This window comes from Myotis daubentonii, chromosome 3, assembly GCF_963259705.1.
Source record: "Myotis daubentonii chromosome 3, mMyoDau2.1, whole genome shotgun sequence".
Lineage (NCBI taxonomy): Eukaryota > Metazoa > Chordata > Mammalia > Chiroptera > Vespertilionidae > Myotis > Myotis daubentonii.
This window is the reverse complement of record NC_081842.1, coordinates 211,247,893-211,261,186: the sequence shown is the minus strand read 5'-3', so window position 1 is coordinate 211,261,186 and position 13,294 is coordinate 211,247,893. Positions and strand designations below refer to the sequence as shown.

At 43.1% G+C, this 13,294-nt stretch overlaps 1 protein-coding gene across 5 annotated transcripts in view; it reads left to right on the top strand.

The window, feature by feature from the left end:
- The window catches only part of LOC132231650 (protein DDI1 homolog 2), a 37,912-nt gene that overhangs the window by 4,094 nt on the left and 20,524 nt on the right, over positions 1–13,294 (top strand). For 4 of the 5 annotated variants that reach the window (XM_059691162.1, XM_059691171.1, XM_059691169.1 and 1 more), the window contains exons 2-4: positions 5,279–5,405; positions 8,493–8,729; positions 10,643–10,769. In XM_059691162.1, coding sequence (XP_059547145.1) covers positions 5,279–5,405; positions 8,493–8,729; positions 10,643–10,769 — 491 coding nt within the window. Of the gene's footprint in view, positions 1–5,278; positions 5,406–8,492; positions 8,730–10,642; positions 10,770–13,294 lie in introns of those variants that run through there. The other variant, XM_059691163.1, reaches the window with a different exon arrangement.

The following is a 13,294-nucleotide window of genomic DNA, read 5'->3' as shown; positions in this document are numbered from 1 at the left end:
ATTGATTTCAGAGAGGAAGGGAGAAGGAGAGAGGTAGAAACATCAATGATGAGAATCATCCATCGGCTGCCCCCTGCATGCCCTCTACTGGCGATCAAGCCCGCAACCTGGGCATGTGCCCTTGGCCAGAATCGAACCTGGGACCCTTCAGTCCTCAGGCCAACGCTCTATCCACTGAGCCAAACCGGCTAGGGCTGAGCTTTGTACGTTTGAGTTGGGTGTTACGAATGGTGGGAAGCCTCATCAGTGCCGTTACTAAAACTCGTTTTGCTTTTGGTGGATATTTGAAACCAGGGTCTGATGGACACTTCTATTAAGTTAGAAAATCATTCAGATTTATTTTGGGACCTAAGCTGCAAAATAATTATCTTTCTTAGACGTTAACACCTATTTTAACAACAAAAGATTAGTTCTTTGCGGCAATGATAATTTCATCTAAGCTTTTGTTTATTTCATTTGTGTCCTTGGATTAAAATGGAACATACCTGGCGCTTTGTCACGGGGAAGAATGTTGGCCCCTCACTCATATTCTCCAGTCTGGTATTTTCATTTTTATTTTAAAATATGTTTTTATTGATTTTAGAGAGGAAAGGAGGAGAGAAAGATAGAAATATCAATGATGAGAGAGAATCATTGATTGGCTGCCTCCTGCGCGCGCGCGCGCACACACACACACACACACACACCCTTACTGGGGACCGAGCCCACAACCCGGGCATGTGACCTTGACCAGAATTTAACCCGGAACCCTTCAGTCTGCAGGTTGATGCTCTACCCATTGAGCCAACCAGCTAGGGCCAGTCTAGTATTTTTAGGAAGTTGGGGCCGATAGCAATATTCCATTAGTGATTATCAAGGCTTACCTGGTACATTTTTGTTGTTAGATCAGGCTTCCCTCCTTTAAAAAGAAATTGTATGTCTTCTGAGGAAAGGCTGTGCTAGCCCAATGGTGGAGGGTGTACGGCATCTGTGAAGTTGGTTCCCACAGAGTGAGGGCTTGGTAGTGTTCCTTGTCTGGGTTCAGGGCAGGGGATGCATTGAACAGTGGACACTGGTTTGATCCTCCTGGTGAGTATAGGCCCTTAATGGTAGATGGCTTAGTAGCTCCTGTTAAGGTCACCCAGAACACTTTAGACTTAGGTGTAGGAAAGGTGTGTGTGGTACCTGCGAATTCCCGCGTGTGGGCTTTAGAGTCAGGCTGCTGTGGCCCCACTCCCAGTTCTCATTGATAGCTATGTAGCTTCAGGTCACTCATCTGTTTCCCTGTCCATAAAATGGGACATATAGGCAGTGCCCTCCCGGTCCTGGATCTGCCTCTTGCTTCAACAGTGTTTGGACGGAACAGACCCCGGGACGCCCCTTCTTCCAGCCTCCGGCCATTCCTGCGTCTTATCCAGTCACCACCTTCAGAACCACCTCCGGGACCAGCCAACACACCGGGTTTTTTCTACCTTAACTCCTTATTGCCGAACAACCATGAGCTCCAAATTCGTCAGAATTATTCCACTGAGGTGGAGGTTGCGGTCAATCGCCTGGCCAGCCTGCATCTGCGGGCCTCCTACACCCACCTCTGGGCTACTATTTCAACTTTGACGATGTGGCTCTTGAGGGTGTGGGGCCACTTCTTCCTCGAGTTGGCGGAGAACAAGAGTGAGGGTGCTGAGCATCTCTTAACGTTGCAAAACAAGCGTGGCCGGCGCATTCTCTTCCAGGCCGTGCTGAAGCCTCCCAAGGTGAGTGGGCAAAACTCAGGATGCCATGGAAGCCGCCCTGGCCTTGGAGAAGAACCTGAACCAGGCCCTTTTGGAGCTGCATGCCCTGGGTTCTACCCGTGCAGACCCTCATCTCTGTGACTTCCTGGAGAACCACTTCCTGGCTGAGGAGGTGAAACACATCAAGAAGATGGGCGACACCTGACTCACCTCCGCAGGCTGGCCACACCCCAGGCTGGGCTGGGCGAGTATCTCTTCGAAAGGCTCACCCTCGAGCATGACTAGGAGCCTTTGGAGCCCAGAGGCCCCTCTGCATCCTCCTGGTGTCTCTGGCTTTTACCTGAGCCTCTTCCTGAAACTACTAGTCATTCTTTTAACCTCCCTGAAGCCCTCTCCCATGCATTGGACCAAATGAGACAATAAAGCTATTTGCAGGGGAAAAAATAAAGGGACAAATAATGCCTGCTTAAGGTGATTATGAGACTTAAATGAGAGGATATGAGGATTAAGTGGGAGACTAAGAACCTGGTGTGATGTTGGCTCTTCATGGAAGTTCTCAGTGGTAGCTGTCTGCCTACGGTTTTAATAGGCTTTCCATGTGTCATTTCCAGCCTGAAGAGAACTTGGTGATCCTGTGGATGGGAGCATTCTGACTCTCCTGGTTTTGATTTCTTGTAGATAATTAAATGCTCTCTTACAAGTACAGTTAGAATATGTCGCCTGATTGCTTATCTCTAAATATACTGATTGTTGAACTTGTGAACCTGGAAAATTAAGAAGTAAGCCTTGGACCCACTGGTACCTTCATTGTGGTGGCTTCATAATGTTGACACTTCGTGAGCTTCTGCATGGCATTACTCTTGGCACACCCCTTCTTTCTTGCTGTACACTTCAACCTGGGACACTGGCCATTTCAGACTTATGGTGGTTTTTTCAAGCAATCCTACAAGTTATGGAATGACTCTTGGGTTGTATTGCAAACAACCTGTGTTGATTCTGGTGTGCTTTTTATTGTGAGATATATACTTAAGGGAGTGTGAATAGGTTGATGGTGATAGTTGCAACCTGTTGTAACATTTTAAGTTTGCAAGTGAGGGAACTAACAATACTTTCTAGTCATGTATAAAACGTACTAGAGGCCGGGTGCATGAAATTCATGCAAAAAGGGGGGGAGGTGTTCCCTCAGCCCAGCCTGCACCCTCTCCAATCCGGGACCATTGGCTCCTAACTGCTCACCTGCCTGTCTGATCGCCCCTTACTGCCCCCTCACCTCCTGCCCCACGCAGCCTGCTGTTCACTTGTTTGGTTGTCCCTCACTAACCCCCCCCCCCCCCCCCCCGGCCCACCTGGTCGCCCCACGCAGCCTGCTGTTCAGTCATTTGGTCGTTCCTCACTAACCCCCCTGCCAGCCTGGTCGCCCCATGCAGCCTTCTATTCGGTTGTTACTGTGACGGCATCCTGGACAATTTGCATATTCTTCTATTAGTATAGGTAACTGGTCCTATAAACTCTGCAAATCAATGTTTTGCTCATCCCCAGAACTTTTTTTACATTGGAGGGAACTACATTCAGTTTCCTGTTAGTTCTGTTCCTCATTTCAGTGTAAATTCTGAGAGCAGATATGACAGATCATATTTCTCCTCTTTAAATCCTGGGTGTTTCAGGTTCTGTGTCAGGCAGTCTTAGCTATACAAGTTATGAGGACATGTGAGGAAACACTATAAAATGGGAGTGTAGCAGAGAGGCCTGGAAGAGACAGCTGTAATGATGATCTAGCCCCACTGCTTGCCTAACAAATGAGAAGTGGGATGCCTGGACCAGCTGAGTGACAGGCCCCTGTCAGAGCCAGGACAGGACTGAAGCCTCACTTTGCATGTGGCCTGTGAAAAGCGAATTGTTAGGAAGAAACCCTTTCAAAGTTTGAATGTCCCTCTGGAGTATAATGATGCAGGGAGGTTTTATGTTCCTTCATGGTAAAATTATAGCTCGCCCTCTGTGTGTTCCTGTTCTTTCCAGAGCACATTGTTTCACCTATTTTTATGCTCCCAAGCTTTCTTCGGTGTTTGATTGCACATCGTCAAAATATATCTTTTTCATTTTATTTATTGATTTTTAGAGGGAGGGAGGGAGGAAGATAGGACGATTGATTTGTTGTTCTGCTTATTTATTCATTGGTTGATTCTTGTGTGTGCCCTGATGGGATTGAACCCGAAACCTTGATATATCTGGACAGTGCTTTAACCAACTGAGCTACCCAGCCAAGGCCCATAAAAATCGTTTTATTAGTAGTACATCCCTGTTCCTTTTTTCCACCTGTGCTTAATCGTTCTCTTGGAATGTCTTCCACTTTTATCTTCCACTCATAAACATGAGTGATAAAACCTTGGGGATATGAAAAAGTTGGGGGGAGAAAGAATGCAGGAAGGTTGGTGTTTGGGAACCTTTTAGACTTGCTAGTGTGCAAGATCATTTTAAAAATGGACACATTGGGTCCTGGCCATGTGGCTCAGTTGGTTGGAGCGTCCTGTAAACCTGAAGGTTGCGGGTTCAATGCCCAATCAGGGCACCTACCTACCTAGGTTGTGGGTTCGATCCCCAGTTGGGGCGTGTACGAGAGGCAACCAATTAATGTTTCTCTCTTTCCTTCCCTTCCTCTCTCTAAAATCAATGAACACATCCTTGGGTAAGGATTAAAAAACAAATAAATAATGGACACATTGGGATGTAATGTTCAGTGTGTTAACTAAAGGTAATACTATGTCATATATTTGAAAGTTACTAAGATAGTAAGTTTTAAAAGTAAATTTTAAAAGTTATCACGGGGGAAAAATTGTAACGATGTGAGGTGATGGATGGTTAATTTATTGTGATCATTTCGCAAAATACGCATATCAAACCATGGTGTATATCTAAAAATAATACCGGTTTTTATGTCAGTTCTATCTCACTAAAACTGGGGGAGGGGGGTTATGCACGCATTATTTAATAGTATTGTAGTTTGCATACTGAGAGTAAATCATTCCCATTTCCCTCTCTGCTCAAAGTGAAATCTGAACTTATATCCACTACTTCCATAGACTCATTCGTCCTTTAATTCGACAAATACTTGGGCATTATTTATCTGACAGGACCTGTTCTGGGCATTTGGGATGTGGCAAGCAAAGCAAGGTCCTTGTCCTCAAGTAGTTTACATTTTAGTGGGTGCAGGAGGACAAAAAAGAAATAAATATGTGTTAGGTGAAGGTGATGAGAAAAGGCCTCTGAAAAGGTAATGTTTGATCAGAGACCTAAAAATGACTTGAAAGAACATTCCTCGGGTAGCGAGAAAGCAAGTGGAACGGCCTTGAGAGGAAGTCGTCGTTACTTGAGAAACAGCAATCGTGGTGTGAGATCAGGTCAGAGGGAGCCTAGAGGTGGTGAGAAGGCCTGGCTTTATTCTAGGTGTGATGGGAAACCGTTGGAGGGTTGTGCAGGAAGTGACACTATCTGATGAAGAGGAAACCTGGTCTCCCTTGCTCCGTGGTACTTCTCCGTGCTTTGTACTGTGACATCTTTTCTGGTTGTAGATTGTCCATGCTGAAAGACCTCTCACAGACAACCACAGGTCTCTGGCTTCTTACGGCTTGAAAGATGGAGATGTCGTGATTTTACGACAGAAGGAGAATGTGGACCCTCGACCTTCACAGTTTCCAAGTAAGACATCTCGAAATGGGTTAGCATCCCCGACACAAGCATGAGTAGGTAGCATAGCGTAGTGGTCAGAGTTTTGGATTCGCTTTTGATTCAGACTACTAGGGTGCAGATCCTGACTCTGCCCCTTGAAGTCAACTCCTAGAGTTGATGTGAGAATAATGCTTGTAGGTCCCTCCCCAGCACCAATCATGCACCAGTAGGGTCCCTTGGCCTGACCTGTGCCCTCTCCCAATCTGGGACCCCTCGAGGGATGTCGGAGAGCCAGTATTGGCCCAATCCCCGCAGGCCAGGCCAAGGGATGCCACCGGTGCATGGATTCATGCACTGGGCCTCTGGTCAAATATAAAGTCTAAGAGTTCCCAAACCACCAAACCAAGATGGCGGCATAGGTAAACACCGGAGTTTGCTGCCTCGAAAAGCCACTTCAAAAATACAACTAAAAGACGGAACGGACATCATCCAGAACCACAGGAGGATAATGCTTGTAGAACCTTCAGCACATAGCAAGCCCTCAATGTTAGCTTCTGTTGTTATCAATGATAATTTTGTCCTTGGGAAGGACTTGGAGAGACTCCACATGCCTGATTGCTGACTGACATGCTGTGTTGTGTCTGGGGTTCAGTAGCAGGTCTTTGCAGTCAGCCAGGTACTCACGTGATCTAACTCGGATGTAAGGGAAGAGATTCCTCTTTACAATTTATTATCATTAACAGATGAAACTCTGATTTTACTTATTTATTTATTTAGAGGAAGGGAGGGAGAAAGGGGGAGAAACATCAGTCGGTTGTCTCCCAGATATGCCCTGACCAGGGATCAAACCCGCAACCTGGGTATGTGTCCTGACTGGGAATCAAGCCCACCACCTTTTGGTGCACGGGAAGATGTTCCAACCAACTGAGCCACACTAGCCAGAGCTGAAACTCTGATTTTCAATTACGTCTTCTAAGTTACATAGCTAATAAGGGAAGGCATAGGAATTAAGACTCGGTGCTTTTCTATTATACTGAACTTTATGAATAGTAAGCAGCTAAGCCACTAACTTCTGGTTCTTTCTCACTGCCTCCGTTAATCATGTAAAAAGAAGAAAGGATTCTTTATCTTAGGTGTTCCACCCAGGGTAGGTGTTTATAATTTTGAATCTGTGCATTGAATTTAAGAGGTTTCTGTGTCCCTGAAATAAGAAGCAGAATTGTGAGGGTGTGGGCATTTGATGGGGACAGGGCTCATAACTTGCTTAAGGTACTCAAAGGGGTTTTTGATCTACCAAAGTTTATTATAAGGTTCTGATGTGGAACTACTTGATGAGATGTATGAGTTTTTCTCCACTCCCTATCATATCCTGATAGGCTTCTTTAAACAGTGTTTATTCTCCAGGTCACTTGGTTTTAAAATTGATCGTAACAATGATAGGTGTCCAGGTGATGCCAGTCTCTAGCTTGGAGCACAGTGCTTCCATTCAGCCTGGAACTGGGCTAGAAGAGATCACTGGCAGGGTTCCTCCCGGATTTGGATTACATTACTCCCTGGGGCTGCTGGTAAACTTCAGAAAGAGTAGTGGCTCCAATATGCCAGTCATTGAAAACCAAATCTTCCTTTGAATAAGTTGGTGAGATTATTAGCTCTGGAAACATAGCTGGCTTTTTCTGGACTGCCCTATATGGACAAGAGAGCCACTAGGTGAGGGAGAGAATGGGATCTGGTCTACAAGGTAAACAAGTTTTTCAAAATTTTTCTGAAGTGAACAGATTCTCCAGATAAGTGTAACAGGGTTGGAGGTAAAATTTCTCAACCCACAAAGAAGGCCTGCCCATATGTGTCCTGCTAATTGGTATAGTTTCCCTCACAAAGATCATGCCATTCACTTCACCTTTTCATTGGTTGGAAGTTCGTACACATGCACTACTAACTGCCCGCTGAGGTCTAGCTGAAGAAAGTGACTGGTTGGACCCATGCTAAGAGACAGAAAGAAACCTTATGCCCAAGTTTAAGCATTTCCTCCTATTTGAGGTCCAAAAGGCTTCAGGATAGCCCCAGGCTTGGGACACGTGTGACCATCATCTGCATGTTGTGATTGGAGAAATGTGGATTTATTCAGTCCTCGCCCCTCATCCTGGCTCTACTTCTCTATTCTTCTTTTAAAAAATAAAAGTTTTTAAGTAATAGTTTTATTGAGATCATTCACATACCACACAATTCTCTCATTTGGAGGATACAATGCGATGATTTTTAATATATTGAGAGTTGTGCAACCATCACTACCATCAGTTATAGCACATTCATCACTTTAAAAAGGAACCCTGTAATTCTTCATCTTCCCTCAAGCCTCCCAGCCCTGGCAACCATTGGTCCACTGTCTCTGTGTATTTTCCTATTCTGGATATTCCATATAAATAGAATCATACAATATTTGGGTCCTTTGTGTAAGGCTCCCTTTCTTTTTACTTTTAGTTTAATAAGTCAGCTCAGCCTGGAGTGTAGGGCCTGTTGTGTCTGTTAGTGTACTCAGCACTGGGAACCTGTGCACGTTATGTTTCTTCTGTTTTTCTCTCTTGTAAAATGATTACACCTGCGAGCTCCCCGGAGCTATCGGTAGAGTTTGCAGTGAAGCACAGATGGACAAAGACCTACTATGTACAACACAGGCTTGTAGGATTTAACATCGGTCATTTGTGCTGTGCGCTTGATAAGTATAGTATTCTTTACCAGGGTGTCAGGGTCCTCAGAGCATATTTCAAAGCAGACCACAGTTCTCCTTAAGAACGACATCAATTTTTGTAGTTACATTTAAGACTAGCTTTACTTTTTTTAAAAACAAAAACATCTATTTTATGATATTTTATAAGCCAATAATGTGGGGTCACTACCATAGTCTCCCCCCTCTCCTCGTATTTTTCCTACCTGTTCACTCTCAGGCTGCAGTCTTTATATTCAAAGTCAACATGAGAAACTGGAGCAAGGGAGGGGCCATTAGTATATCTGCGATCACCGCTTACTATGTTATATACCGTGTATGAGCTCATGTTCTGTTTCCGTCAGATGCTTGTTTTCACGGATCATCTAAAGTAAACAATCACTTTTCCTCAACAGACTTACCCCGAATAGACTTCCGCAGTATATCTGTGCCTGGCACCTCGAGCTCCCGGCAGCGGCAGCCACCCGGAGCACAGCAGTCCCACTCATCTCCCGGAGAACTAGCTTTATCTCCGCAGGGCTTGGACAATCCAGCCTTGCTCCGAGACATGTTGCTGGCCAACCCCCATGAGCTGTCCTTACTGAAGGAACGCAACCCGCCCCTGGCAGATGCTCTGCTCAGTGGAGATCTCGGTAAGTTAATCTGAAAGGCTGTCAAGTTGACTGAGGAGAAGTAGTGTATCATAGCAGGTGGGGAGAATGGGTTACAACTAGTGTGTTCAGCCCACTATGGCACATGAGTTATTGAACATATCAGTTGGTCTTTGAAAGGTAAGTTAGTGCTAATGTTGAAGGCTGAGTTAATGACAGTAGTGACAAAATTTTAGGGCTGCATAGAGTCCCGAAGTCCAGCTAAACCAGCCCCTTCCATTTACTCTTTTTTTCCTAATTATTTCAGCAGCACATAATCCAGGTACTGATATTTTAACCTGTTTAGTTAGACCTTCAATTAAAGAGAGCGCCAGTAAGCCTATTGATGCTTGTTAGTTACAGGAAACAGGTCTGAGGCCTGAGGCCTGTGTGGCAAATTGAACCCCCTTACTCTCATCCATGCCAAGTTTAATGAAGGGGTTGTTACCAGCAGTCTATTTGGAGCTGTACTTGAGCCATTCTTTCATTTCACAGAACGTTTATTTTTAGTCCTCTTTATGAGTCAAGTTTTCTCTGTAAATTTCTCCCATTTTACGAAACTGTCCTGATTAAATTTTAAAACATAACAGATACTTAACAACTCATTTCTTAACCATTTTGTAAATTGAAGTAATATTTACCTACAGAGAAATTCGCAGATTTTATGTATACAGTTTGAGTTTTGGCTGACTCATATATCCACCACCCCAATCAAGAACTAGAACATTTCTTTTCTTTTCTTTTTTTTTAATATATTTTATTGATTTTTTACAGAGAGGAAGGGAGAGAGAGAGAGAGTTAGAAACATCGATCAGCTGCCTCCTGCACATCTCCTACTGGGGATGTGCCCGCAACCCAGGTACATGCCCTTGACCGGAATCAAACCTGGGACCTTTCAGTCCGCAGGCCGACGCTCTATCCACTGAGCCAAACCGGTTTTGGCAAGAACTAGAACATTTCTTTCCAGAAAGTTCCATTATGTTCTCTTTCATTCAGTTTCCTCCCCTTATAGGCTACCAATATTCTGATAATCATTATAAATTTTGCCTATATTTGATCCTCATGTAAATGGAATCATACAGTATGTCCTCTCATGTCAGGCTTCTTTCACTCAACTTAATAATTATATTCATCTATATCGTGAGTATTAGTTCATATGACCAGTATCTTGGTTCCTTTAATTTCTTATGCAGCATATTTGTCAAAAACGATGATGATGGTACATTTAAGTTTACACATTTAAATGCACCCCCATTCAAGAAATAGCAAAATAAAGGTGATTTTTGTAATGTATCTTATACTAAGCAATCTTTCCTCTTTACTAATATTCCTGTCTGTTACCCATCAGGTAATGTAGATAGGCTAACAGTAGTTTACATTTAATTTGTCTGCTTTAAGACAGATTGTTATAAAGGAAATGAAACCAGAAGAGGAAAGGGGGTTTGTAGCGTTCTATTTTATTTCTACCTAAAAGAATAATAAGGGCAGTGGGGAGGGGACATGTGGGGTCCTTTATAGCATTTTCCAGATTTAAATTGAGAAGTCGTTCTCTCTGAGTAGAAATGATGTGATTGGATAACTTCTTACAAGACTAAATGATTTTCCCAAATATTTTATTTCTTTACACTGAATTTAGGTGAAGAAATAGTCTTGCCTCAGAGAATAGAAATAAATGTAATTGCTCATTTATTTTTAGGCATCTTGTAGAATTCTGCACCTGAACATGTACAATTTTGTTAACCAGTATCGTCCCAATACATTCATTAAAAAGGGGGGAAAGGAGTCAGAAACAACAAATAATTTTTAGGCATCTTTTCTGCATCTCTTACAGTCGTATTTTGAGTAATTGTCTGATGTGGGAAAGTACTAATAAGGAATGAAAATCTAGTGGTACTTAAGATTTTCTCCTTTTGTAGAGAAATTTACTAGGGTCCTGGTGGAGCAGCAGCAGGACCGAGCCCGGAGAGAGCAAGAAAGGATTCGTCTCTTTTCTGCTGACCCTTTTGATCTTGAAGCTCAGGCAAAAATAGAAGAAGATATAAGGTAATGATGGCTTCACCTAAACAGCAAGAGTCAGAGAATGGAGGCTTCCCAAACTACAGGCTGTCTTGTCTTGGTTGGGCATCTGCTCTGAGGTAGATTCCTTATTTTGCACCCAAGATAGTAATGTCAGTCCTTTCCTTCATTCTCACTCCCATTTTCCTCACATTTTGATTCAACATTACAAAGGTACCCATACAAATGACTTTTCTCCTCTAAAATGTTAGTAAAGACTCCCTGACTAGCCCAGTGTGTCCTCAAAGCAACTGCAGGTAGATGACCCCAGGATTCCATGATGTGGTTCCCACCTGAGGCTGCATTAAAATCTTTTTGGAATCTTTTAAAAATGCACATGCTTGGGCTTCACTCCTAAAACAGGTACAATAATGCTAATGCCAGCCTTGATCACATGACCAGCCACAAGCCAGATGATGTTCAGTCACTCCCTTTGAAGTCAAAACAACAGCTGCTACCCCCTCAACACCACCACCCACATCTCAGTTTTTGTGCCTCATTGTAATGGTTTTAGTATAAATATGAAGACCATAACTGTACCAGTACTACTTTTAGGGGCTTTGTCATCATCTTTGGTCATTTACATGATGCCTAAGTTGGTCATTATACTGTCAGCTTGGAAGTTAAATAATGGTTTTCTTCTTTCTTATTTCTCTGATTGCATTTGAAATCAAAGAAATGTACATTGTACACAAGAATCACATGACAGCCCTAAACCATTTGTGTCCTTATTAAGTGTTCCCATTAATTATATCAGAATTCATGAATATCTTTGAGAAACATCTCACTCGTTAAATCTACTCAGAGAAATAGGAAGATGTTTGTGTTCTCGGAACTAGACTGCGTTACAACTATAAGGGAACCTTATATAATTCTCAAGAATATGTTCAACCCAGGAAGCAGGAGGTGTGGGAGGGAGCGTGGTGAGGCATCATAGCTAAACCATGGCACTGAGCTATTGGAAGAGCAGTAGTGAAATGAGGCATATCCATGTGGCTCGTGTTTCCTCCCAGGGCGGGGTAAAGGAAATGGGGAATGCACACATTCTGTACAAGGAGAAAACCTAGTACCTGTAACGAACCTACATACAGAGCCCAGAATAGCCAAAGGAACTGGCATTGTCTCAGAGGGTTTTTGGAGTCACTGCAGTGTCAGGAGTGCGTAGTGCACAACTAATTTTAGGCTAGTTCTAAATTTAATAATACGGCACACGAGAAAGTTGTAATTATTGAATGCCTATTAAAGTTTTATGCTTCACCAGTGATTGTACAGGGGATGTGTACACTAAGGTATAATAGCTTGCATGTTTGCCTAAGTCAGTGGTTCTCAACCTTGGCTGCACATTAGAATCACCTGGGAATCTTTTTAAAATCCTGATTTCTGGGCCTCATCCTCCGGGAATTCTGTTTCTTTGTTACTAACGTTGTGGCCTCACCCCATAACAAAAACAAAACAAAACAGTGTTTCCGGAGGATGAGGCCCAGAAATCAGGATTTTAAAAAGATTCCCAGGTGATTCTAATGCGCAGCCAAGGTTGAGAACCACTGGCCTAAGTTAAAGGAGTGTGCCTTTGGTTTTCTGAGAAGTTTAATATTCCAATAGAGAATGGCTGATAAAACCATCAGTTCAGTTGAGCTAAAGTGTTACTATAGAAAGGACAGTTTAGAGCAGGGGTCAGTACACTTTACCGATTAAGGGCCAAATAGTAAATAGTTGAGGCATTGCAGGCCACACTATCTGTATGGCAGGTGCTCAGTTCTGCCAGGGCGGTAAGGTACAGCCAGAGATAATGCCGGGATGTAAATGAACTGGGCTGTAGTTTTCTAGTGCCTGGTTTACAGTGTGACTTGTCCAAACATCGGACCTTGTTTTGTTACTGTCTTCAAGTAAGTGGCCTAGCCTCTGCCCTAGTTTCCATTAATGTTGGTCCTATTTGGTTATTTTTTTTTTAAAGGAGGTTGGGAATGGAAGAGACATGAGATGCTAGAGTAAGCTGGAACTCCCTTTTATGTGCTTTACTCATGTAAGAATTAGAATGTTCAATTTTAGAAGAAATTATTTGATGACCAGGTGAACAGTGATTTATATGTGTGTATAGTTTTCTAAGCAATAGGTGGGTGGAAGGTTATTTTTTGAGTTTTTTTAACATCTGCTCTTATGTTGGCATCATATAATGATGCTTTCCACCTGTAATAGGAATGAATTATCCTCATTTTGTATATTAGAAAACCCAGTCTTAGAGATTAAGCAGCAGATGCAACAACAAGCAGTTAAGGCATCAGTATTGTATTTGCAAACAATTTTTTAATGCCCTGGACATAGGAAATGTACCCAGATACCCAGTAAGTCCTCAGTTAAAATTGGAGCACTCATGAAATTTTAACGTTCTGTAGGATAAAAAGGGTTGTGACCCTTATTCTCCAGAAGTTTCTTTTCCTGTTTCTGAGCTTGTAAAGGGAACAAACTTAGTCATTTTACATGAGGGTAATTTCTTTGCCTTTAATTTTCTGCTG